This window comes from Pristis pectinata, chromosome 9, assembly GCF_009764475.1.
Source record: "Pristis pectinata isolate sPriPec2 chromosome 9, sPriPec2.1.pri, whole genome shotgun sequence".
NCBI classification, from domain to species: Eukaryota; Metazoa; Chordata; class Chondrichthyes; order Rhinopristiformes; family Pristidae; genus Pristis; species Pristis pectinata.
The window spans coordinates 13,932,838-13,960,031 of NC_067413.1; the positions used below are offsets into that span (position 1 = coordinate 13,932,838).

At 40.7% G+C, this 27,194-nt stretch overlaps 1 protein-coding gene across 1 annotated transcript; it reads right to left on the reverse strand.

The window, feature by feature from the left end:
• Positions 1-1,165: 1,165 nt before the first annotated feature.
• Positions 1,166-27,194, reverse strand: rab12 (RAB12, member RAS oncogene family). The gene is made up of 6 exons (XM_052023508.1): positions 26,817-27,194; positions 14,475-14,535; positions 11,688-11,826; positions 8,800-8,889; positions 7,259-7,363; positions 1,166-2,779 (listed from the first exon to the last, which is right to left on the reverse strand). The coding sequence occupies exons 1-6, from the start codon at positions 27,079-27,081 to the stop codon at positions 2,669-2,671; spliced, it is 771 nt and encodes a 256-aa protein (XP_051879468.1). The 5' UTR covers positions 27,082-27,194; the 3' UTR covers positions 1,166-2,668.

Consider the following 27,194-nt stretch of genomic DNA (forward strand, 5'->3'; position numbering starts at 1 on the left):
ATGCTGGGAGTAGAAATACAGCCATGTGACCAGACTTGCCAAAGTGTGGGCATGGGATGGCATGGTAGGTGCTCTTGATGGTTGTGCAACACTGATCAAGTGTGTTGGCTCCTCTCATTCTGCAGGTGACGTGTTGGTAGCAATTGGTCAGAGACTTCAAGTTAGCCTGGTTGAAGTCGCCAGCGATGATCAGGAAGGCAGGCATCAGGGTGCGCTGTCTCAAGATTGATTATGGTGCTCAGCTCCCTCGGTGCCAGCTTGACATTTTCCAGGGGTGGAATGTACACCGCTACCGGGATGACGATCGAAGATTTTCAGTTAGAGGATCAAAATTATGCATCATGCTTGACTTCTCTTAAACATTAAGGAATTAATTTCTTTTTTCTACAATGGTTATGTGGGCAGAGTGAGAAGGATATGTAGAAGCCCTAATTAAGAAAGAAAATAGAGAAGTCTACAAACTGCCCTACCATTTCTGTATGTCAAGACCCAAAAATAATGACTCATTACTTTAAGACCCAGCTTTCCACTGACTGGGACAAGGTTTTCTGATCTTTCTCCAGGCATTGTTCTATTTCTACTTGGTTGCCCTTTAAAGATTTAGTGAATTATTGTTAAGTGTAGTAATAGGGTCAATTACTGGACATTTTAGCCATTTCCAGCATTAATTGTTTGTAATAATTCAGTTTAGGACCTTACTACACAGTAACTCCATGCAAATTAAAACCTGTGGATACTGGGTCGGCAGGAATGAGTTTGTGCAATAAAAATATCATGTCCAAGAAAACTCGATCCAGAACCTGAGGGTACTTTCTCAGAATAAGGTGGCAGCCACTTAAAAATGAGAAATTCTTCCGAGTGTTGAGTCTTTGGAACTTTTTGCCATAGAGATCTATGGATGAGGACAGTGAAGATAACAGTAACTACAGCTTTGAATGTAGTTCAAATCGTCAAAAATAATTTTGAATGTACATCAGTAAATCACATAACTTTAAATTTGTGCATCATCCTAGTCTCCAAGAGCCAAGGAATGATCTGCTTAGAAAACCCTACATGTATGATAGTGTTCACATACAAAAGATGTGAAGAGATAATGTAATATCCCTTCTGGGCAGACTATCAGCTCCACTGTTGCTTTAAGAAATGAAGGAAACAGTTTAGGTGCTTGTGTGTATAGTTTTAATAGGTCACAATTTTACATACCATGCTTATATTTGAATCCATCAAAAAAGAAATCAGCTACACCAGAGACAGACTTCACTTTTTAAATAACATGCACTAATAGGTGGGAAGACCTTCTTCATATTCCACATACAGCAATGACCAAGCACAATCTGGAATCAAAAGCTGCGAGTGAATCTGCCCTTTTGTGGGATCCACAGCACGAACAGTTTTTGTTTAAAAAGTCAAAATTGCTTCCCCAACCATTAATATAACAAAGTGAATACTGTACTCTTATTTCACAGACTTCCACAAAAATCTTCAGTCTTGGATATGGAAGTTACTCTGTTGCTCGTATTATGAGCCATGTCTTAAGTGGGGTTTCCTTCAAGTAAATTACACCCACTTTGCAATACACTTGGCACCTGAAATTTAAATCTAACAACATTATGAGGGAGTGCTGATCACTGCTATGGTGCAAGTGCGAGGTGCAGTCATTTGCACAATCAAAATATCTTTGAACAGACCAAATTTTAAAATATTTGATCCTCATAAGGCAACTTTTATAAAATGCCCTCTTGAAATTTCAAGTACACTATAAAATACTCACCTAAAATATGAGCCTGAACCATTTGCCCAATACCCCCCCTCCCTCTGCCCAGAACTTTTAGATTAATTGCTTCTAAAGTGACCACAAATTGTGTCCTTTCACAGCACACCTTTAATGATTAGTATGGAGAAAGGAGGTTTCTGTCTGCCCTGACCACAATAGTGTTATGTCTTCAATAAAAGACTCAAATTGCCTGGCCCGTTTCTGCTACTGCACATCAAATACTTGTGCTTCACACTCTGGGGACAACTCTTGTTGCATATATTGTAGACTCTGGTTTTCTCTGAATGACAGATCACAATTTAGTGTTCCTCTTTCGTTCCCAACGCTTCCTGGGAGCATAAAATACACGTCTGCAGTCTATGCACCAACATACAAATAAACGATGTATCTAATAGGGTTTCCCTTATATGTATATGAGGATTTGCAAAATTTCCAAAATGTATTCCAAACTGGGTTCATTAGTTTTTCTAATGTACCCACCATGTACTACTCAGCAAAGGCAGCAGTGATACTATGATACCACTGACAATAGCAGCTTTGTGCTAGTAATTAGACAGCCTTTTTGGTGGCCTGACTTTCTTTAGAGTACCAAAATAAGAAGGCCCTTTCAAAGTTTAGAAACCACTTGGTACTATACGCCGACATTAAATACTGTACTAGTATAGAAAACATCAACTTTGCTAGAGATCAGAGGATATTTAAAAAACATGTGCAGTTATTCTGAACAGAGTAATTTTATCCTATACCATTTTAAAACCTCACACATATACAAAGTTAGTTCGAGTTCTTCTCTGATCATTCCTACAAAGTGCAACGATGACAATGGTGAGACTGATTGCATTGCAGCAACGTACGCGAGTACGAGCGCAGTATGGAGCAGGGGAGAAGCACCGGTCAGCAGCAGCGAACGTTCGGCCGAACTGGTGGGAGTTCTGGTGGAATTTCAGGCTCTGGCTGTAGTGACAGGATGCTGTTTGATAACTCGCGCTTGGGTACTTCAGGCATCTGAAAGTTTGGGTAGGGTAAAACATTACAATTCTTTAAGTTTCAGATATCAAAAGAGAACACAGATAAAAGATGAACGTAGATTCCAGAAAACTAACTTTATACAATGTTCCATGTGCTTTGTGATTTCAAAGCAATTTTCCCCAAGTTAAAAAGACTATCAGTCAACATAAACACCAAAACAAATCCAATGCATTTATGGGATGCAAGACAAACACATGGAGTACAAAATGGAAGGCAGTGTTAATGGGGTTAGATGAAGAGATGCTGGAGGAAGCTTATGTGAAGCACTAATACCAACGAGGAGGTTGCCAGTGTGTTATCTACAATACTGCACAGGGTACAATGTGGAAAACGGTGATTTGCAACAATTTTCATTGTTGGCTATTCCCCATTGCTTTAAATTGCCTATTTACATAATCAGACAACAGCTGTCGCTTCTGCTGCTGGAAGTTATGCTCAGTGTACCAAAGATGCCAAGTTTGAGTGGGTTGTTGTCAGTGGTAATGTCACGAGATCTTAGAAAAACAGATAATTATTGATTGAAATCATACTATATTGTTTTTCCTATTTATAAGCACATCTATCACTAATGTTGAAACATGCACCATTTATTAGATTATCTTTTCTTTTCCAAACAAATTCAAAGAAAGAAATAGAAGTGTTTTGGAGTTGCTGCCATGTATAAAATACTACCACAGAAGTATGCTACAGAACAATCCATGACACTTGCTATTGACTTGAAAGAAGCCATTCACAGATGTTTAGCAATCCTTGGGATGAGGATTTCTTTTCCCATGACGCTTACTGTCAGGGATTAGTTCAAAGGGATCACAAGTGTTCAACAGCTGGAATGTTAGCAAGCTGGTCTGCAGCCAGACACATCAAGGAATTCTCAGATAGCAAGCCAGGAAGGAAAAAGTACAATTTTTATTCAGTATACTAAGCATGCTACAGAGCACTAAGTAAAGATTGGAAGCAGCACATGATTAATGTAGGAGCTGAAATATCAATACATTTTGAAGTATATCCGAGGGAACTGTAGAACTGAGGGAATAAGATTAGGAATTTTGAGAAGCCGTATCAGTCACAGAAGTGTAGCGGTTAGCATAACACTATTACAGCACCAGCGACTCGGGTTCAATTCCAGCTGCTGCCTGTAAGGAGTGTGAACATTCTCCTGTGACTGTGTGGGTTTCCTCCGAGTGCTCCGGTTTCCTCCCACATTCCAAAGATATATGGATTAGGAAGTTGTGGGCATGCTATGTTGGCGCCGGAAATGTGGTGACACTTGCGGGCTGCCCCCAGAACACACTACAAGATGCATTTCACTGTGTTTTGATGTACATGTGACAAAGAAATCTTATAAGACAATACATCAATAATAAAAAAAACCTCTTGCAGAGAAAAAAAATCAAGATTTTGTTACATATTTCACAGCCAGTCTGGTTCATAAATAGCTTATGTCGTCATCAATTCAAATGATTACCCTTCATTCCACTGGAGTAGGCTGCAAAACACTGCAAACCCTCCAACAGCAGGAGTCATTCATTACAGCAACTTTGGGATTTCCATCTTGTGTGGAATGTACAAAAAATCCCAATATCGCTGTCAGTTCATGAGGTAATGATGCAGAAAGTATTGTTCTATTTAATTAAATCTACAAAATGTTATAGCTTAGTCCATGTTTACACACCAATTTTGGGCATTTTTATTCATTCCCAGGAAGTGGGCAATTGCAAGATCTGTCCTTAAAATGTCATCTAGAATCACATGGTCCTTGTGCTGAAGGTAGTTCAACAATGTTTTTATACAAGGATTGCCAAGATTTTGATCTTTGACAACGAGGGAAAAGTAATTAAGTCAGGATTGTGTGCGACTTAGCAGGGAACTTGCAGGTGTGTTGCCATCCCCATGGTCCTATTGCTCTTAGAGTCTTACAGTATGGAAATAGGCCCTTCGGCCCAACTTGTCCATGCCAACTGTGTTGCCCAGTGAGCTAGTCCCATCTGCCTGCATTTGGCCCATAGCCCTCTAAACCTCTCCTATCCATGTACTTATCTAAATGGCTTTTAAATGTTGCTAATGTACCCGCCTCAACCACTATTTCTGGCAGCTCATTCCAAATACGCACCACCCTTTGTGTGAAAGCTGCTGCCCCTGATATCCCTTTTAAATCTCTTGCCTCTGACCTTAAACTTATGTCCTCTTGTTTTTAAGCACCTCCTTCGTGGGAAAAAGACTATGTGCTTTCACCCTGTCTATGCCCCTCATGCTTTTATATACATCTATCAGGTCACCCCTCAATCTCAGGGAATTCCAGGGAATAAAGTCCTAGTCTATGCAACCTCTCCTTGTAACTCAAGCCTCCCAAGACCAGGCAACATCCTGATAAATCTTTTCTGCACTCTTTCTAGTTTAATAACAGCTTTCCTATAACAGGGTGACCAAAACTGTAATACTCCAAGTGATAAAAAATAAGGAACAGGTACTCCTTGATATTTCCAGCAACATATTCCATTATCTGCTGATGAGACAGGCTCCAGTGCAATGAGATATCTTTATAGGTCACATGTACATTGAAACACACAGTGAAATGCATCTTTTTGCAGAGTGTTCTGGGGGCAGCCCACAAGTGTTGCCACACTTCCGGCACCAACATAGCATGCCCACAACTCCTAACCTGTATGTCTTTGGAATGTGGGAGGAAACCGGAGCACCCGGAGGAAACCCACACAGACATGGGGAGAACATATAAACTCCTTAGATAGCGGCTGGAATTGAACCCAGGTTGCTGGCGCTGTATTAGCGTTACGCTAACTGCTACATACTTGCCCTTCTAGATGGAAGACTGGGTTTGGAAGGTGGTGCCGATGAAGCCTTGATCATTTGCTGCTCTGGTACATGATACAGACATGCTGTGCTTGTGATGTGGTGGTGTGTGTATGTAGCGGTAGTGTGGATGGTATACCAAAAAAAAGCAGCTTAGGCCTGCATGGTACTGAGTTTCTTTAATGTTGTTGGTGCTGATTTATCCAGCTGTTTGAAAGCATCCATTACACTCTTAACTAGAGCTTTTCAGATCGCAGAAAGCTTCTGGGGAAATAAAGTAGTGAGGTGGTGGTTAGTCTCTCTTTTTGGAGAATGCCACTGCCTAGAACTCATGGTGTGAATGTACTCATCATTTATCAACATGTTTTTGAATATTATCCAGGCTTTTTTTGATTGCACAGATGTACTACATCATTACCTGAGGAACTAGAAAAGGGAATTCAGCTATTTTCCCATGTTTGAAATAACGGTGTAGAGAGGTCAGGAGTGGCCCTGGCAGAATCCAAAATGAGTGCCGGTGGACAGACTTTGGTGAGTAAGTACTTTTTGATATTACCGTCATCAACACATTCCATTATCTGCTGATAGACAGGCTCCAGAGCAATAACTAGTCAGATTTAATTTGTCCTGACCAAAGATTTCTCAGTAATCCCTTTCACTAATTCCTCCCTACTCTCCCTAATTACAACAATTTAAGAGGCATTTGGACAGGTACTTGGATAGGAAAGAGAGAGAGGGGGCCTGGTGCGGTCAAATGGGATTGGCGTAGATAGGCATAATGGTCAGCAATGGATGAGTTGAGCTGAAGAGCCCCCTTTAGTGCTGTACAACTCTATGATTCTGACTTAGTGATAGAAGCCAGTTTTGTAGCTATACTAGAACAGCTAATTATAGTGATATATCTATACTAGCTTTAGCACTACAGCTGGAATGTTGATGGAGCCCATGGTTTCTGTTCTATCAATGCACACAGTCATTTCTTCACATCAGAAGGCACAGTGAAATGAGTAGAGCTGCTGCCTTGCAGTGGTAGAGACCTGGGTTCAATCCTGACTACTGGTGCTGTCACTGTGGAGTTTGCATGTTCTCCCCCTCACTGGTTGGGTTTCCTTTGGGCCATCTGCTTTCCTCCCACATCCCAAAGAGATGTACTGGCAGGCTAATTGGCCGCTGTAAATTGCCCCTCGTGTGTAGGTGAGAGGTAGAATCTGGTGGGGGAGCTGACGAGAAAGTGGGAGAATAAAAGAAATGGGATTAATGTAGGATTAGAGTAAATGATTGGTTGATGATGGGTATGGACTTGGTGGACTGAACAGCCTGTTTCAGTGCTGTATCTTTCCATGACCATATCACGTGAGGTGAATGTGACTAATGACTGCCTTTTATGATGTAGAGGATCTCAGCAAGAATCACTTCTGCTGGGCTCTGACATTGCCCTGGATGAGGATGTTCTTGAAGTTTCCTCCTCCATTTAATTACCGCAACTACTTATGATTGGTGTTGTCAGGAACGATATTTATAATGCGACATTGCTAACTTCTTAAGTGACATAGTCTCAATTGGCCTTGAATTACACATGAAAGACCACAAATTCTACAGTAGACTTTGATGTTCAAAAGCTTTGTTCTTCGTTCAGAATGAACTTGCCTTATTTAAGATGTCATCCACAAGCTTCAAAAATATCTCACTGACATTGTAGTTGTCCTTTGCACTAGCTTCACAAAAACGCATCCCAGTTATCTGCAGGGCAAACTGAGGAAATTAAGAGAAATGTTCATTTTTGTCTTTAAATTATTTCACGATAAATAAATAAGGGGTATTATAAGCAAATTACAAAAGTATATGCACAGAGCAAGTCAAACATATTAGGAGGAAAAATATGAATTACATAAGAGTTTTGGTGCAACATTATTTTATGAGGATCTGGTTACCTCAGATCCTTATATCAGGAATTAAGCTTATTTTTTTAAAATTTATTTCAGAGCACGTGGATTTAAGCTTATTTTTTAAAAATTTATTTCAGAGCACGTGGATGTCACTCTTGTGGTCAGCATTTATTGTCCATCCCCAATTGACTCCAGAATGGAGTAGCAGCTTGAGAGTCATTTCAGAGGAGAGTTAAGAGTCAACCATATTTCTACGGATCGGGAGCCACAAGTAGACCAGATTGATTTAAGGATTTTCATCCCCAAAGGATATTAGTGAAGATGCTTTTTATGACAATTCAGCAGTTTTTTTTATTATGATTACTGATGCTAGTTTCTTATTCCAGATGTACTAATTACTTGAATTTAATTTCCTCAGTTGGGCTTCAAATTCATGCCCCTGGATCAATGGTCTACACCTGTGGAGACCTGTCCAGTAACCTAACCACAGTGGTATCAATACCCTCTTCCCCATCATATTCTTTATAATATTCTGATAATACTGGGAGTCATTTCATGAAAAGTCAAATTTCTTTAACATTTCTAAGACAATAAAAAAAATCCAATTGCATGTATTTAATGTGCAATGTACTTATATTTACAGATCAACATCACACTAAGAGGCACTGGATTCAGGAGATAAGTGCGAGTGAGTAGTCAGAACATTGCCAGACGTAAATGGAGATGGGTAAAACAATGCACATAGGAAGAAGGAATACTTGACAGATATACTCCAGGAATAGCCATGGATTGACTTAACATGCAGTGTATTGGATCAGAGAGCAGTAATTATTAAAGCTAATACAACAATGAATAACAGTCAGAATAGTAGAACATTAATCACTTTGTAACTGCATCATCCATGAAAGAAATTATCTTATCGAAGTGTACAAAACTTCTGAGGATGACAAAGTACTGTCTGCAATACAACTTAAAATGCAGATGTAGAATAGTGCACAAAGATAGCAAAAGAGAAACTTGACATTGATAGTTATAAGTTATGCATATCGCATAAAGAGACTAGATGAATACCCTAGAATACTAAAATGAAAACATTCTCTCTCTTGATCAAACCAGCCAAATAGCCTTCCTGAACCTGCGACCAACATGGCCTACTCAATCTTTGCTATCCAAGTACCAGAGACTTGTGACTAACTCCTCATCGTTACAGTCTGAGCAAGAGTTCTTCAAAAATACTTTGAACACTATTACCATTTAAAGTTCTACTTCATGAGAGGGCCATATTCCTTGATTATTTCTTACCTTTTCTCCCTGTTGGCGAGTGATTGCTCGGTCAACTTCACAATCTAGTTTATTTCCCACTAACAGAAGCTCTGCATCCTCTGAAGCATACTTTGCAACACAACAAAGTTAAAAAAAAACAATTAAGAGCAGTTAAAAGGTTATGTGATGTACAGATGGACTACACTTTAGACATTTGGTCAAAAAGCTTGATCTGTATGAACAGTATGCAAGACAAGTTTTTCACTGTACCTCAGGATGTGGAGGTGTTGGAAAGGGTGCAGAGGAGCTTTACCAGGATGCTGCCTGGATTAGAGAGTATGCATTATGAGGAGAGCTCCTTTAGAGCTAGGGCTGTTCTCATTGGAGAGAAAGAGGATGAGGGGAGACATGATAGAGGTATACAAGATATTGAGAGGAATAGAATGGACAGCCAGCGCCTCTTTCCCAGGGCACCAATGCTCAAAACAAGAGGACATGGCTTTAAGGTAATGGGTGGGAAGTTTAAGGGAGACGTCAGAGGGAGGTTTTTCACCCAGAGTGTGGTTGGTGCATGGAATGCGCTGCCTGGGGTGATGGTGGAGGCTGATACATTGGACAAGTTCAAGAGATTGTTAGATAAGCATATGGAGGAATTTAAGATAGAGGGATATGTGGGAAGAAGGGGTTAGGTAGTCTTAGGTGTGGTTTGAAGGGCAGCACAACATGGTGGGGCGAAGGGCCTGTATTGTGCTGTATTGTTCTATGGTTCTACGGTTCAGTACAAGTGACAATAATAAACCAATACCAATAATTCCAGAATTAACAACATTAGAACCTCAATAACAGTTTGCCTCCCCTTCCTTTTAAATTTTGTGGCAACCCTGCCACTGAATATCAATAGTGTAAGTACAGGGCACATTCACTTAGTTGAAGTTACCATTGACACCATCCCAATTCACTAAATAAAAATTTTTATTCCCCTGCCTATTTTAGCATAAATTCTGGAAATCTGAAATAAAAACAGAAAAATGCTCAAAAGCTTAGCAGGTCAGGCAACAAAAGAGAGAGTTGAAATATGTGGTCAAAGACCCTTTGTCAGAACGGAGGAGAGAAACCAAGTTAGTATCAAGCTGTAGGAAGGATGTGGGAGGGATGGGCAGGATAAAGGGAGAGACTGGGGTTGCACTGGCCATGTTGTAAATGAGGTCATTTAGTTGATGGGCTAATAGGGGCAGTGAAGAAGGGAGAACATGATCCTTTGTTCATAAAAGCTATAAAATGTGGGGATAAAGAATGAGAAAACAGACAAAGACAACTCTGAACTTCCTATTACCTGTCACCTTAATTCTACATCCCACTCCAACTCTGACTCACCTGTCTGTGGCCTCCTGCAATGTTTTAAGGCAGCAGAATGCACACTTGAGGAACAGCATCCTACTTTGCACCTGGGTGTGTTGCAGCCTTCCAGGCTCAATGTAGAACTCTACAACTTCAGGTAACTTGCTTTTGATGTCCGTATCAGAATGGGCCAGGTCATCTATCTTGTGATATTGGCTCAGTTTTTCCCCTCTCCAAAAGCGTAGGCCTCCATTTTGCAACTCTCACCTTTCTTCCTGTTCTCACTTTCTAATTTCCCTCATTAAACTATCGGCCAGATGACCTTGTTTACAGCTTATCCCCATGGCAACCCTGGCATCATCCTATCAGAGATATTTCCTGTCCTACCCATTCCTCCCAAATCCTCCCTGCAGATTGATACTAACTTGGTTTCTCTCCTTCCCAGTTTTGACAAAGGGTCTACAACCTGAAACATTAATTCCATTCCTCTTTCTACAGATGCTGCCTGACCTAATGAGTATTTCCAGCATTTTGTTTTGTTTTACCCTCTGTGAGATGGGTTTCCTCCAGTGCAACAATTTCTTTCCATGTCTCAAAGATGTGTTGATAGGTTAATTGTCTACTGCAAATCACCCTTAGTGTAGGTAGGTGACAGGAGAATACGACTACCACAGAGCAAATAATTATGCATCAATAATCATTTCAATCATCAGGTAGGTGTTGTACCCAACCACTATGATTGGGAAAAAAAAGGAATCTATCCATTCATGAGGTCTAAACTTATCTCAGAAAGCAAGGTTGAAAGGTCCATAAAAGTTCCAAACTAGAGGCTATAAACATCCCATACAAAACTACCAACTACTTCTGAATTAACTGCAGTTTTACTTGACTCAATGGATGGGATAGAAAATATTGCATTCATGAAGAAAACAATGAATTATCCTGTACATGAATAAGTAGATAGATACGCTGCGAAGAGTGAACACAATTCCAATTCTGCATGCATAAAATGAAAACCATTTGCTGCTCTCACCTGCTATACTAGTAAAAATGTGACCATCAGAATAGCCTCATTCTACAGAATGTTGGAGAGGGTAAAGAGAATAAGAACTTCACATTTAAGACCATCTTTTATATCCAAACCACAGAGACCATCCTATATGTGTGGTCACAGGTCTGAATTTAGTAAAATCTCTTTGGCTATGACAACAGTCAATATAGCTGTGTTTCCCCCCCTCCCTCCCCAATAAAAAACAAAGGGCTTTACATCTGGCATTAAGATAACTTGCAGGGCAAGTAGTGGTTCATTTATTAAAAAAACACAACAGAAAATGCAATTGCATACCATTTTACAGCTCAAATAAAACAAAGCAAGTTTGCTATTGCAGAATAGATAGTCCAGCCCAAGATTTTTTTGGAAGCAGCTGGAATCAAAGTATATTAAAGCCAGATTCAGCCAGAATAAATACTGGACTTTTACAAATTCTCTGGAAATTTACAAATCCTTAACTTGGTACTAAAACTGATATAAATTTTAAGATACTTTGGATTAACACTTCAAAGAACTTGTACAATATCATCTTCATTACCTTGTCGATCATTTTCATCCATTTGGGTACATCTTCAAATGTTTCTTTTTTTGTAATGTCATATACCAAGATTATTCCTTTGGCACTCCTGTAGTATGCTGAAGTAATGCTGTTGAATCTCTCCTGCCCTGCAGTATCCCTGAGGAAAAAGTGTGATTTAAGAAGTTAAGAATCTTTACAAGGTCCGACACAATGAAGCACATTCATTATAGTACATGTCCAGTTGGTTGTTTTTGCCCTGCCACCACCTAGTTATGTCAGTAATCCAGGACTCCAAAACAGAGATCTACACAGTGGGTTTAATAAAATAACCTTGGTCAAAAAAGTACTTAAACTACATACTCAGCAGCTGGTAAATGCCAGCCTGTTACGTATGGAGAATATAACAAACAGGGGCAATTGAATATATTGTCAAGACTGAATGGATCTTTTTTGATTAAATTATTACAGCACCAATGCCCAAATAACCATCAGCTATAAATAATGAAGTTGGACAGGAAAGCGGCCAGTTGTATGTAATTCAGAAAAGTGTGAGTTAATAGATTTAAGGAGATCCAACAAGCCAATGGAATATATAACAAATGACAGGATATTTTTGTGGAGGAAAAAAAGGAATGTATATCCAACTATTCTTAAAGACAGCGTGACTATTTAATTAGATGGTTAAAAAAGGCATCCAGGATGTTTTCCTTTATTTGCCGAAATATGGTATTAAGTGCTGAAAGGTTATTCTACAACTGTAAAGTTAAGGTACAGCTTGAATAATGTACCCATTTCTGATAACCACGTCACAGGAAAGATATAATTTGGTTAAGGAACATGCAAAGCAGATTTACAAGGATGCTGCCAAATTTTAGCCAAGAGGAACACTTGGACAAGCTAGGGTTGTTACGTTTGGAATAGAGGTGGCTGAGGGAAGATTTAATTGAGGTATATAAAATCTCATAATAAAATTTAAATCCCCCAGCACAAGAGTCAAAAAATTGGTCAAAGGATTACAAGGGAGATAGGAAAAGTAGAGGTTTAAAAGACTATTTATATGTGTACTTAATGAGCCATGAACTACAGGAGTACAGACCTGCTGCTGGAAGATGGAATTAGAAGGTCAGCTGTTTATTGACTAGGACAGACCTGATGGGCTGAATGGCCTTCCCAGGTCAAATTTTTCCGATTCTATAAAAGGAGCTGCAATGTTATGTATTACTGATCTTTTTGGTTAAAATATCCAAATAGTTCAGTAACTTTTATTTCGATCTGGATGGGGCAGGTGAATAACCACAAGTCATATCACAAATAACATCAAACTCACAATACAGCTTGAATAAAGTAGTACATTTTACCTCCACATGCTCCAGTAGAAACAGTGCTATTATTTGCCAGCCTCTTGCAGCCAGATCTTAAGAGTCACACAGATGTGGGATGAGAACACACAGACAGTTAGAAATTAGACTACTGTTAACTGGAGACTATGGATGAGAAAGGAATCTCAGAGTAGTGCTGCAATCCAAAGCCAAAATCCTGCTGGGAAGTGGGGTGGGTGGAGTGGAGTGTTAGTAAGCTTTTTTTTATCATTCACAAGAGTTCATGAAAACAAAGACAACTGACAACAAACCATGTGTCACACAGACTATCTGCCACAACATCTGCATTATTCATTCTCACTGATGGAACAGTATGGCAGCCAGATGTAGTTTAGAAATACTGAAATCCTACGTACCATATATTAGTACACACAGCAGCAGCGGTCCTACAGGCTTATTAAATGCTTTGTGTTAAATAAGACCAAGGAAAATTTCCTGTAACACTCAATGTTGGCACAGGTGGTTTATACTCTGAGAACGTCAAGACAGATGTTTGTTTTCTATTGCTTGCAAATCCTTGCATTTTGAATACTATTTACTCCTATTGAAATGAAAAAAATATTTGCACAAATCAAATGCATTATCTGATAATTGGAATTACACGGCATGAATTAACGTTGCTTTCCAGCTTAGAAAATTGAATAAAGATACTACTTTAATTAGCAGGATTGACACTAATTGAAGACAGATTATTTTAAGTTGCTATTTCAAGTTCTTACACTACAGGCTGCTGCCAGTCTGCTTTAGTAGAAATGCCACGTGTCACAGATGTAATGTTTCTGCTACAAGTTGTAATAATCATTTATTTTCCCCTCCCAAAACACAGGCAAAATTACAGGAAAAGGTCCAGTGGACACCCAGGGGACCAGAACAAAAGGAGTGATTTAGCCTTGTGGCTGATCAGAGATGCAATCAAGGCAACTGGAAAATGAATCGCCCAATGCAGTCTCAATAGTGGGATGATAGTCCTGGGCTAGAGAAATAACGTGGAAAAGCCCTGTGAAGGGATGGTAAGAACATAGTGAACAGAACGTTTAGCATAAATAAGATCTGTCCAATAACATTTCAATATTTCTGTGTCTTGACTCTTTCAAATGACAAAAGTAGCCAATATAAAGAAAATTGGTTAAGGTAAAAACAAAACTAGAGTTTTAAAAATCTCGATAAGAATTATGCAATGAAGGTTAAAAAGATAAAAATCTAAATTAAATCGACATTGTGCAAAGGCTAGAGTTTTTTTTAACAATGTGTTTTGAAATTCCAATTGAACCCAAAGTGTACTGGATGAGATACTTCACAAAACATTACTGCAGATCCTTACTAGAAGTGGAAAACCAGCCTATGCCAAGGATGAGATTGCAAGTGAAATTTCAAGTCAGAGGCAACAGGAATATGCACAACAGTTGGAAATGCGTTGGTCACTTACCAGATTTGTAATCTAATTTTCTTCCCTCTTAGCTCTATTGTTTTGATTTTAAAATCAACACCTATAAACAAATACAGTAAAAGGAAAAGGAGGAATAAGCAGCAAAAGCAAATACAAAGTTGAATTCAAAAAGCAAAAAGCAAACATTTCCGACAGGATATATAGCACTCTGTAAAAGCAAACTTTCATATCACAGGAAAAGAATAGGGAAAGATAGGCTGCCCAAACATGAGGGGATACTGTAACTTTCTGCACATATGCTATGTGTGAGTGAACCGAACACAATATTGTGCATTAAATATTTTAGTAACATTTGCCAAACAAATCACAACATACTACCAGCACATTACACGGATAGGCCAGTAAAAGAAATATACAGTGCATTTGCAGACTAGCACATTACAGTGGTCACTTGTCATGGTCAAAACCATAACATACTATGCTTCTCACCCACATTTACCTTGGAGAAGGACATTGAAGCTAGTGACTTCAGGGGAAGGACCAGTGATATCCTGGAGTATACCAACATTATGAAGGAAATGGTTTTGGAGGTCTTGCAATGTAGAAAGGTGGATAAAAGAGGATTTTTTTTTCCAATTTGGAAAGGCAACTGAATAAGGACAGTCAGCATGGCTTTGTGCATGGGAAATATTGTCTTACGAATGTGATTGAGTTTGTTTTTGAAGAGGTGACCAAGGGGATTGATGAAGGCAGTGCGGTAGACATTGTCTACATGGATTTTAGCAAGGTCTTTGACAAGGTTCTGCATGGTAGGCTGGTATGCAAGGTTAGATCACATGGGATCCAGGGTGAGCTCAACTGGCTTGGTGGAAGGAGTCAGTGGGTGGTAATGGGAGAGCTGTTTTTCAGACTGAGGCCTGTGACCAGTGGTGTGCTACAGGGATCAGTGCTCGTCATACATATTAAAGATCTGGATAAGAGTGTAGGTGGCATGATTAGTAAGTTTGAAGATGACACCAACATTAGCAGTATAGTGTACAGTGAAGAAAGTGTCTAAGGTTACAATGGGATCCAGATCGACTGGGAATGTGGGCAAGGGAATGGCTGATGGTATTTAACTCAGAAGTACAAAGTGATGCATTTTGGGAATACTCTTCTAGGCTGGTTACTGTCCTTTCGGTCCACCTTGAATTTCATTTGCTTTGTCACAAATGCAACTTCCAAGGTGATCTGCATATTCATTTTGCAAAACAATTTTTATACAGGAGTCCTTAATGTGCTCTAGAACATGATGCATGTGTTGCAGCAAATAATTACAGTATCCTTCTGAAGTAAATGAACACCCATAGCAGGAAAGAGCCAAACCCAAGTGAAATGATGTGCAGTTGTCACAAGATAGCCAAGAAACAAACAAATAAAATGATCATGTATCCAAGTTTCAAAGTTGAAATGTTGCGTTAAATATAAAGAACTGCCTTTTTATTGCACAAGACCCATTAACTTCATAGCTACTACTTATCTCAAATGGTTAGGTTAGAGAGATACAGAACAGAAACTGAGTCTCCACTGACCATCAGGCACCCATTTAGACTAATCCCATTTTTTTATTCTACCCACATTTTCATCAACTGCATCCAAATACTACCACTTACCTACAGACTAGAGGCAATTTACAGTGGCTAATTAACATATCAACCTGCATGTCACTGGGATATGGGAGGAAACTGGAGCACCCGGAGGAAACTCACACAGTCACAGGTGAACTGGCAAGCTCCACACATACAAGACCCGAGGTCTGGATTGAACCCAGGTCTGTCACTGAGACAGCGACTCCACTAGCTGCACCATTGTGTCACCCATTGCAATACAGCAACTTTATGATAAGAAAATACCAGTGGGAAATGAGTTTTAATCACACAAAGCTTGCTCAGACATATGGGCAAATTAAATTAGCAGCATTAAAAAGTTGCCCTCAAGTAATATGTTACAAATGAAATACTTCCATATGGTATCTACACTCAACATCAATAAAGCTTGCAACATGGAACCAGAGAAAAACTGAGAATAACGCGAAAATCAGTGAACAGTCATACCTGACATACAGGAAGGTGGTTGCGATTATCATAGGCCAAGCATCTTTACTCCAGAACATTTGTTAAGAGTTCCAGAGGACACAACCCATCCATCTACAAAGATTTCATTAATAATCTTACCTCCATAATTTAAGCATTGGGAGTGGAGCTATTCACCAACTATTCCAAAGGTCCTTTTATAAATGTTTCAATAAAACACCAACTCCTTCATGTTCAGCTTCAGAAAGCAACCTACATATCAACAGGCTTGTTGATGTCAAGAGGCAGATAACAATTAAGCCATGTTAAGAACAAGGCAAAAACCATCTTCAAACAATTTCACGTGTGTCATAATTGCTAAAACATCACCAACATCCTGGTTTTGAACAACAGGCAGATGATAATCTGTACCATAATATCAAGGGGGTTGTAATAGCTGTCATCTTGCCTTCTGATCCTGTAGTGCTTCTCCAATACATGTGTGATAGGATATCATCATTTACCTGGATGGTTGCAGCTCTGGCACTGAACTCCTTTGGTACTGACATATACACACCATGTGCTATCAAGAAGATGTATTGAAAAAACTCACCAAGGTTACTTTGATGATATCTCAACAACTAAAGACAACAAGAGCCAAGACAATGGGAACACCAACCATTACAAGTTCTTTTCTACATTATACACTACCCTGATGAAACCATGGTAATGTTCCTTCATTGTTGCAAAACTGAAATCCTTGAATTCCTTACCCATCACCACAGAGGAAACAACACACCAGAAATACAGCAATTAAGAAATGCCACAATCACGTTCAAACAGGCTTGAGCAAGAAATATAATATTGCAACCAAGTCCTTCAAGAATATCAATCTGTGAATCAAAGGCATAATTAAAATACTGTAACATAGTCAAGCGACAGTGAGGTTACTATACACTAACTAATGGTTGCAGCATGGAAGCAGACCATTCGGCCTGTCACATCCATACTAGCACTGTACAAGGGCAACCCAGCCAGGTGCATGTTTGCCTTCCTCTCCCCATAGTCTTGCAAATTCTTCCCATTCAGGTACTTACCCAGTTTCCTCTAGAACAGTACAACTAAATCGGGCTCTACAAAAACCACTCACTGTATAAAAATGCTCTCCCTCATGTCATTTTTGGTTAATTTGCCAATCACCCTCACTCTATGTCCCTGGCTCTTGACTATTCTCTTCAGGATTTTAAAAACTTCCATCAGATCTCCTAGCAACATCATCTGTACCAAGGAGAAGCACCTCAGCTTCTCTGGTCTCTCACATAACTGATGTCTCCCATCTCCGGAATCATTTCAGTAAATTCCTTCTGTATCCCCTCTAAAGCTTTTACCTCTTTGCTAAAGTGTTGTGTTCAAAACTGGATATAGAATTCCAGTTGTGGCCAAACCAGTATTTGATAAGTGTCAATTATTACTTCTATGCTCTTGTTCTCTATGCCTCCCAAGCCCAAGATCTCAAATGCCATTTTGAATGACCTTCTCAACCAGCCCTGCTATGCTCACATAACGGAATCACAGAGTGGTTAACAGCACAGGTGGTCATTGTGTCTACGTCAGCTCTCTACCAGACCTACTCACCAGTTTCAGTACCTCTATCCTTTTCTCCATAGCCTTGCAAATTTTTCTTCATACATTTCACCTGAAGAACAATGGAAGCTGCATCCACCACATCTGCAGAAAATGCCTTTCAGATTCTAACAAAATGCCGAGTAAATAGGTTTTTCCTTATGTCACTCGTAATTCTCTTCCCCTTTACACTGGTGACCTCTAGTCCTCAACCTCTCTACCAAAGGGAACAGCCTCCCACTATCCACATCATTCCTATTTTATAAACTTCTCCTAAATCTACTTTCTTTCCCCAAAAGAAATAGCCCAAGCCTCTCTGTAATGCCTTCTGGATTTTCATTTATATTGGTGGCTATTCTTTTCTTGCAAACACCTTGCCTCTTATTTTAATTTTCACTTTCTGTCCATTTCTTTTATAATCAGCCTGGTTCACACCGGAATTTGCACCTGTCATAAAAAGCCTTTTATTCTGCTTTATCCACCACTGCAATTTTGTCCCTTCCTTGCTTCATCAACCTCAGATGCATCTCTTTTGATTTATCCACCAAGTGCTGCTAGCCTTTCTAGAATCTCCCGTTTTAAAATCAATTTTGGCCCATCCAGAAATCTCATCTACATCTTCTGTTGCCGAGTCTCCAGCAGTATAATTTTCCTTGGTGAAGATTGATGTAATGTACTCATTTAGCAACACAGACATGTCCTTTGCCTCCATGCATATTTCCTTTGTCTCTGACTGGCTGCCTTACAACTTCTTCTGTTCACATTTCTACAGAGTATGTTTTATACATGCTGCCAGTCTTTTCTCTCTCATTAATTACAACCTTGTTTTCTTTTTGACTTCCTCTCTGAACTTTCTGCAACCAGCCTAGTACTCACTTGTATTGACAACCTGCTATCAATTATATGCTCTATTTTCTGCTCTGTTTTGCTCTCAAGCATTTTGGGTATTCAGAAAGTTTTCTTTAAAATTCTTACTCTTCTCCCTTACGGTAAAGTACATAGATTATGGATGACCATTTCTATCTTAAAGGCACCCCATTGTTCAATTACATTTTTGCCTGCCAAATTTTGTTTCCAATTAACCCAGGCCAGGTCTGTTCCCATCCCATTGAAACTGGCCCTTCATCAGTTAACTTTTTTTTACCTTAGAGTTGTCTCTATCCATTTTCCATTGCTTTTTTAAACCATATAATGTTATGATTGCAGTTTCCAATCCATTGTCCACTGATGCTTGCTCCACCTGGCCTGCCTCATTTCCCAGAACCAAGTTCACCACTCTCACCTTCTCAATAGGCTAAAAATATACTAATCAAGAATGTTTTCCTGAACACACTTCAGACCTCCTCTCCCACTTTTCCCCTTGCATTATTGTTCTCCTTATATTTGGATGGTTGAAGTCCCTCAGCAGCAAGATTTGATGGATTCTACAATTTCCCTGCAAATTTGCTCACCAATACCCTTCTCATTAATTGGTGGCCTTTAGAACAATTCCTGTAGTGTAAGTGTATCTTTATTCTTTGCTTAATTCTAAAAAGATTCATTTTATCCTCTCTCCAGCATTGCAACGTGATCCATAATAATGCCATTTCCTCTTCGTCTTCATCCCTTTCCTGAACACATCCTGCTCTTAAGTCATATATGCTATTGTCATGACATTGCAATCTCACATGGTTAGCTGCATGAGCAACTAACGCTGTTTTATACAATTTTTGCATTAACATACATTGCAACATAAACCTTAAACATTCTTGCCCTGTCCAAAATCTTTGTTATGTGTTCTAGTGCTACTTGTATCTCCTTTTCACACCCTTTTTTCTTTTTCGATGTTACCTTCAAGGGCTTAACTTCTGCCAAATCAACTTAAACCTCCCGCCAATGTACCAGTGAACCTTCCCACAGGGACGAATGGCTCAGCCTTATTGAGATGCAAACTCTAAGTGATGCCAATATGCATTTTCTCCATGGGTATTAATTATAAATCAGTGCAGCAAACTAACTCTCCACAATGCAACCCACTCACCAAATACGTTTGAAAGATCACATTGCTTCAAATAGTTAAGTACATATAACTGTGAATCCTTACTATTCGAGACATCAGAATTTACTCCTCTAATTAGTTTGCAATGTAATTATTTCTGCACACACAGGCACCTACTACTCCACCATTTTTGTCAGACTTAAGATTGTAAGTTTATTGTACACCTTTCCAGATATTGGAAATAAAGGCACAGAACACTTTTTTTCCCAACCCCACTCTTTTATTCATTTGTTGCTGTATAGCCTCTCAAGGAAAACGTCGACTCTGAATTAAGTCAAAGATAAGAGACTGAAGATCCTGGAACCTGGAGCAAAAATAAAAATTGCTGGAGGAACTCAGATGGACTGACGAAGGGTCTCGACCCAAAACGTCGACTGTCCATTTCCCTCTACAGATGCTGCCTAACCAGCTGAGTTCCTCCAGCAGTTTGTTTTTTGAAGTGATCATTCTCTAAAAACACAAGAAGAATGTCAGGCAAAGACCTATCACAGCACTCCTAATCAAGTCATATTTTACAGGCTACGTGCAAGCTCAACTGTACATCGCGAAGTCTATGAAGGGGGTCTACCAAAAAAGTGCAACCCCTCCAGTTATACAATTCTGGCAATGGGAAGAGGTACTTAAACATTAACAAAGGAGTACATGAGCGAATAAGTCATGATGAATCTTTATAAAACACTAGTACAGGCTCAACTGGAATACCGCGTCCAGTTCTGGGTGCTACACTTTAGACAAGATGCAAAGACATTGAAACTATTTCAGGAACGAGGGACTTCAGTTATGTGGACAGGTCAGAGAAGCTGGGGATATTCTCCTCAGAACAAAGCAGGTGTGGAGAGGATCTGAAAAAATAATGTTTTTATGGCAGAAGCATTAAGATCCACAGATTATAGAATAAAGGATTGGCAAAAGAACCAGAACTATCACAAGGAAGTTAATAAAATACAGTGAGTAGTTTGGGTGTGGGATGCATTGACAGCACAGTAGTGGAGGCAGTTTTAATTGCAACGTTCAAAGGGAGCTGGATAAGTATCAGAACAGTAAAGAATTTGTAGCTTGTTGCTTCAACTGTACTGAGATTCTGTAACAGCACACTAAGCATATAAGCACTTAATTCAGACTTTTTCCCACCCCTTTCCTTCTTTCATCTCTTAGAAACAGCAGATGCAAGTGGATGACTGACCTAGGGTTATGCAATTGGAGTTTAATTTAAGTCACAATTTGATAATATTTGTTACAAACCATGCTCTAAAATGTGATTTTATGTTTGCAGCATTAAGTTGCTTTAGTTACTACAATGGACAAACCTACCTCCTGCCCTCCTTGATCAGAGAATAGTCTAAAAATCACGGCTGCAAATTATGGGTCAAATTTAACAAAAGTAAAAAAAAATTACAAAGTACACCTTAGCTTTCTGTTTAGGAAAATCTGGAGCTGCTCTTAATAAAGAAAAATTTTAATCAGTACTGAGTGTTCTAATAAAAAGCAGGAATGGGTGCAGCAAAGAGAGATCTGATAACTTCTAGAACAATAAAAAAAATTGTGGCTAACTACAAGCAAAAATTACAAACCACGTTCTACCATGCTACAGGAAGGATGTGATTAACCTAGCCAGGGTGCAGAAAAGCTTCACAAGAATGCTGCCTGGACTGGAGGGACTGACTTATGAGGAGAGATTGGATAGGCTGGGACTGTCTTCCCTGGAGCAAAGGAGGCTGAGGGGTGACATTATAGAGGTTTATAAAATTATGAGCAGCATAGATAGTCACGGTCTTTTTCTCAGGATAGGGGTGTCCAAAACTAGAGGGCATAAGTTTAAGGTGAGAGGGGAAAGGTTTAAAGGAGATCTGAAGAGCAAGATTTTCCACACAGAAGGTGGTGGGTATATGGAACAAGCTTCGAGAAGAGGATGAAGAGGCAAGTACAATTACAACATTTAAAAGACATTTGGACAGGTACATGGATAGTAAAGGTTTCAAGGGATATAGGCTAAATGCAGGCAAACAGGATGAGTGTAGACAGGCATCTTGGTCGGCATGGATGAGTTGAGCCGACATACCTGTTCCCATGTTGTATGAATCTACTCAATCTATTCTATAAGTAATTGAGTAAAGTTTTTTTTTAAAAATGGCAAAAACCGAAATTCCAAATTTTCAAGGGATGCTGTTACAGACCATAATGGAGCACCAGGAAGAGAAGCAACATCAGTGGAGTTAATGAACAGCAAAATGAAAAAATGATCCTTCATTGGTATCGGTTAGATTTGCTTAGATTCTTGGTCAGATCCTATGGGAAATATTACATTCAAAGATATATTGTAAGGGTTATCACAGAAATTCACAAACATGGTTTAGGGCTAAAGGCCAATGCCATGAGGACAAGTTTGTTTAAAAAAAATTAAGACAATCTAATCAAGATGTATAAACTGTTAAAGGGATCCAATAAGGCAGATAGTCAAATCATTTCATCTGAGTAAAGCTGTTATAATGCTAACTTGAGCTAAGCCTTTTAAATGAAATCATAAAGGCATTTTCACACAGGGGAAATGCAATGGAGAAACTAAACGCAGATTGATTGATCACTTTGTGGCGCACCTACACTCATCCCACGAGGTAATCCTGAGCTTCCCATTACAAGCCACTTTAATTTTCAATCCCACTCCTATTCCAAACCATCTGTCTGCAACCTCCTCCACTGCCATAATGAGGTTCAACGTAAACTAGAGGAACAACATCTTATGTTTGGGCATTTTGCAATTTTCTGAAAAGAACACTGAATTTTCCAACTTCAGGTAAACTTCTCTCTCATTTCTCATTATCATGCTTGTGTCTCTTTCTCACCTCATTTCTATAAAATGCCTTCCTAACAGTCAGTTCTGATGCTCCTCATCACTTGACCTGTTTTAACCAATTTGCATTTCATCCAGTCCAGACATAGCATCTCAATCCAAAATATCGACTGTCCATTTGCCTCCACAGATGCTGCTTAACTGGTTGAGTTCTTCCAGCATTTCTGTTGTTGGTTCAGATTCCAGCATCAGCCGTTTTGTTTGTTTTCCGGAACCCACACTATCTTGGTCTGAGAATGCTAACTCAAATGATATTTGCAAGATGGGGATTGTGGGGGAGAGGGGGGCGGTGGTGGTGGAAGGGAGAGAATCAGAAATATTGGACATAAATTGTAAGTCGTTCAACATGGAAAATGATCAAATTGGATTATCACAAATAATCCCACCACATGCACTTCCAGCTTGCAATGGTGTTGTCATGTCTGTCCCCTTTTGCATCCACTGCATATACGAATTCCATTGTGGGTAATCCAACTCATTTCATTCCCAAGCTAACGAGGTCCAACACCATTTATTTTAGTTTTTGTTGAAATTCTTTTATGATCTTGGCCCTCCCAACCCAAAGCCTCTAGCAACCCTACAATGCACAGAGAACAGCATCTTTCTAACTCAGCTGTGGATCATTTGGTCGCATCTCACCTCTGAATCAACAGAATCCTAGCTCAAGTCTTACTTCTGAAACAACCACCAACGTTTGATGATGCACTGCCTGAGATACCAGCTTTCAGAAGAAATGTTGGACCAAGGCACGTTTTGCTCTCTTGGGTGGATGTGGAAAAAGCCCAGGACACTACTTCAAAGAGTAGTGGAATTATTCCCAATATGCTGAGTTAACATTATGAAAAAAATTGCAAGTTGATGTATTGACAGGCCTTGTACTCATTCCTCCTACATCATAACTTTTAAATACAAGGGCAATCACTACTGGCAATGATTCTGATGCCTTTTTCACAAATATGTGGTCTTCATTTCTACTATTTCCATCAAGGGATAACCCAGCCCTTCATCGATTTATCCTTTTGTTCTATTTCCTGCCTCAATTTGCTTAAGCCCTATTGCCCCTTTGACTTTGACGCAAACACCAACCACACACATTAGCTCTTTATACTGAATGTAGTATTTCCAGAATTGTTTTTTTCCCATTTATTGGGGACCAATAATACATCCACCACTGCCCCGAGCCAAAATATCTGATGTTCAAAATGCAGTACAGAATAACCATTTTAACGATTATATATTGCACAACATAATTACACTTAACCACTGAACTTGCGTGACTTTAATATTTTCAGTGCCTTGAATGCTGCAGCACAATCCTGGGCTTGGAAGTTCGTTTTGCTGGCAAACTTGCAACCACATGGGATTGTGTAGTCTGAGCGCATCCAGCATACCTCATTTTCCAGATCGAATTAGTGCCATTCAATCTGTTTACAGAATAGCAAATATGCTACTTCAACAGCTGTTTTAATCAGACACTGTGATTTGGTAATTGTGAAGTGTAAAGACTCCTAATACAAGTATGTTTATATTAAGACATGACAACTTTAATTAGGCCTTTGTTGACTCCAAAGTACTGCGCTAATTTTTCAATGTCAACAGTGAAACTTTTCAGCTGCCTTTCCAGCAATCTTACAGGTTGAGCGTGAGCTAAATAATTTTTCAATGGTGATCAATCCCAACAAATTAAAGGAGAAAGATGGGAGAATATGCATGATTTCTATCCCTAGAACTGCACACCAGCTTCCTGCACAGTGCTGATAAATTATAACTCAACAAATTTGTCACCTTGTGCAGTAGTGCATTATTTCCAGCAGTCAGTGAAGAACTGCTGTCTTGTTTTACTCTGATCACACCAAGGATGATGTTTCAAAACATAGAATCTGAAGTAGGCGCATAGGCTTACACAATGTCATGACCAGCAAGCACGGTGCTCTCCCCAACTTTCAATCAGCTCACAAAAATCAAATGATCCGAGGAGTTGAAGTTCTGGTGGCCTGGGAGGATGGAAGAGGGCAATCTGAGTCTGACCAACAAAACAAAAGAGTTCAAGTTGATAAGCTATTTCTATAAAATAAATGGGCCATGCAAGTCTTTGAGACGGCAGCCTCATCTTGGATGTGGAATAAACATTTCCTTCACTAATACTAGCAACATCCAGAAAGGTGTGCAATAACCTCTACTATACAAGCATATACTTGTACAGGATAAACCGTTTCAACCTGAAAAGCTAATTCAGTTTCTCATTCCACAGAGCCTGACCTACTGAGTGTTTCCAGCACCGTGTTTTTATTTACAGCATCTACAGTTTCTCTTTGATTTTCTAGATAGTACTTGTTGCTTTCACATACTCAATAATATCTTCTGATCCCAGTCCATCCATTAGCTCTTTACATAGAAGCTCAAACTACAATATTAATCAGAAAAGTTTGATTCAAAAATAATTGCCTGAAAATCCATTCATTAGGAGTAATTTGAAAAAAAATTAATAAATTACTTGTCAGATTTGCAAATAACCATCTTCCCCACACTTCAATATCCAAGGTACAAGTTGCAGTGAAGCTGCTAGCAGATCAGGCCCACGTAGAGTATTTTGAGAGGAGCAGTGGAAAGAAAGAAAGGTAACAAAAGACCAATGGCAGGGAGGAAAGGTGACCACTGAGTGAGAAAGAGAGGGAATAATTGCCTGCAGACCTCTGACCAGAATGGTGACAGAAGTAGAGAATAGAAGAGGATCACAAGAAGGGTTGACCCAAAATGTTGACTGCCCATTTCCCTCCATCGATGCTGCCTAACCCACTGAATTCCTCCAGCAGTTTGGTTTTTTTGCTCCAGATTGCAGCATCTGCAGCCTCTTATCTCTCCTGGACCACAAGACTGTCAGACTCCAAGCTAATGAGGCAGTGACAACAGGAAGGCAGAATCCTCAGACTAGAATGACAGGAGGAGAGGGGTCCAGAGAAGTGTCAGACTCCTGGCTTGTGACTGGGGACTACAGGAAATCCAGCCAGCCTATCCAGGGTAAGTGGAGTTAAAAAGGACCAGCACTCCTGGTTAACATCCTGGTGGTATTTGGGGGAGGGGGGGTGGTGAATGCCGTTGGGAGTGGTGGGTGGGTGGGTGGGTGGAGAGGGGAGAGGGATCTTGGGTGGGGAGGGGGATCTTGGGAGTAGTGGGAGAAGGGGGGGGTCTTGGGAGGGGTGGGGAGGGGAAGGGGGGGGGTCTTGGGAGGGGTGGGGAGGGGAAGGGGGGGGTCTTGGGAGGGGTGGGGAGGGGAAGGGGGGGGTCTTGGGAGGGGTGGGGAGGGGAAGGGGGGGTCTTGGGAGGGGTGGGGAGGGGAAGGGGGGGTCTTGGGAGGGGTGGGGAGGGGAAGGGGGGGTCTTGGGAGGGGTGGGGAGGGGAAGGGGGGGTCTTGGGAGGGGTGGGGAGGGGAAGGGGGGGTCTTGGGAGGGGAAGGGGGGGTCTTGGGAGGGGAAGGGGGGGTCTTGGGAGGGGAAGGGGGGGTCTTGGGAGGGGAAGGGGGGGTCTTGGGAGGGGAAGGGGGGGTCTTGGGAGGAGTGGGGAGGGGAAGGGGGGTCTTGGGAGGGGTGGGGAGGGGAAGGGGGGGTCTTGGGGGGGTGGGGAGGGGAAGGGGGGGTCTTGGGGGGGTGGGGAGGGGAAGAGGGGGTCTTGGGGGGAGTGGGGAAGGAAGCACAGCAGTCCCAGCCAGGCTGGGAACGCCTGTAAGATCAACAACCCGTCAATAAGCAGAGTTTGGGCCGGAGAAACAGCAAGGCCCGCGGCCCAGCTGCCTCCCTCCCTCCCACCTTTCCCTCTCCACATACCGACGGTGGATTTGCAGGCCTCGCTGAACGTGTCGTCCGTGAAGCGCTCCATCAGGCTGGTCTTGCCCACGCCGCGGCTGCCGATGATGATCACCTGCAGCTTGTAGTCGGCCGGCCTAGGCGGCTGCCTCCTGCGGCGGGAGTTGGCCGGGCTCGGCGAGGCCCCGCTGCTCGACAGGCTGTTGGCCGACACCGACCTGGAGTTGGCACTCAGCCCCCCGCCCCCGCCGACCCCCTTCCTCCGTGGCACGGCTGCCCGCTCCATCGGCCGCCCCCGCTCTCAACCACCCCCAGCCCTTCCTTCCGCCAACAACAAACCACCCCAGGCTGACCGTCCGCACTCTTCCAGTATCCCACGAGGCACCGCGAGGGTTATCT

Coding starts and splice junctions, on each gene's coding strand:
- rab12 (XM_052023508.1), bottom strand. CDS start 27,081: ATGGAGCGGGCAGCCGTGCCACGGAGGAAGGGGGTCGGCGGGGGCGGG. Junction 14,536..26,816: donor GGCCTGCAAATCCACCGTCG/GTATGTGGAGAG, acceptor ATTTGTTTATAG/GTGTTGATTTTAAAATCAAA. Junction 8,890..11,687: donor GGATGAAAATGATCGACAAG/GTAATGAAGATG, acceptor TGTGTTGCAAAG/TATGCTTCAGAGGATGCAGA.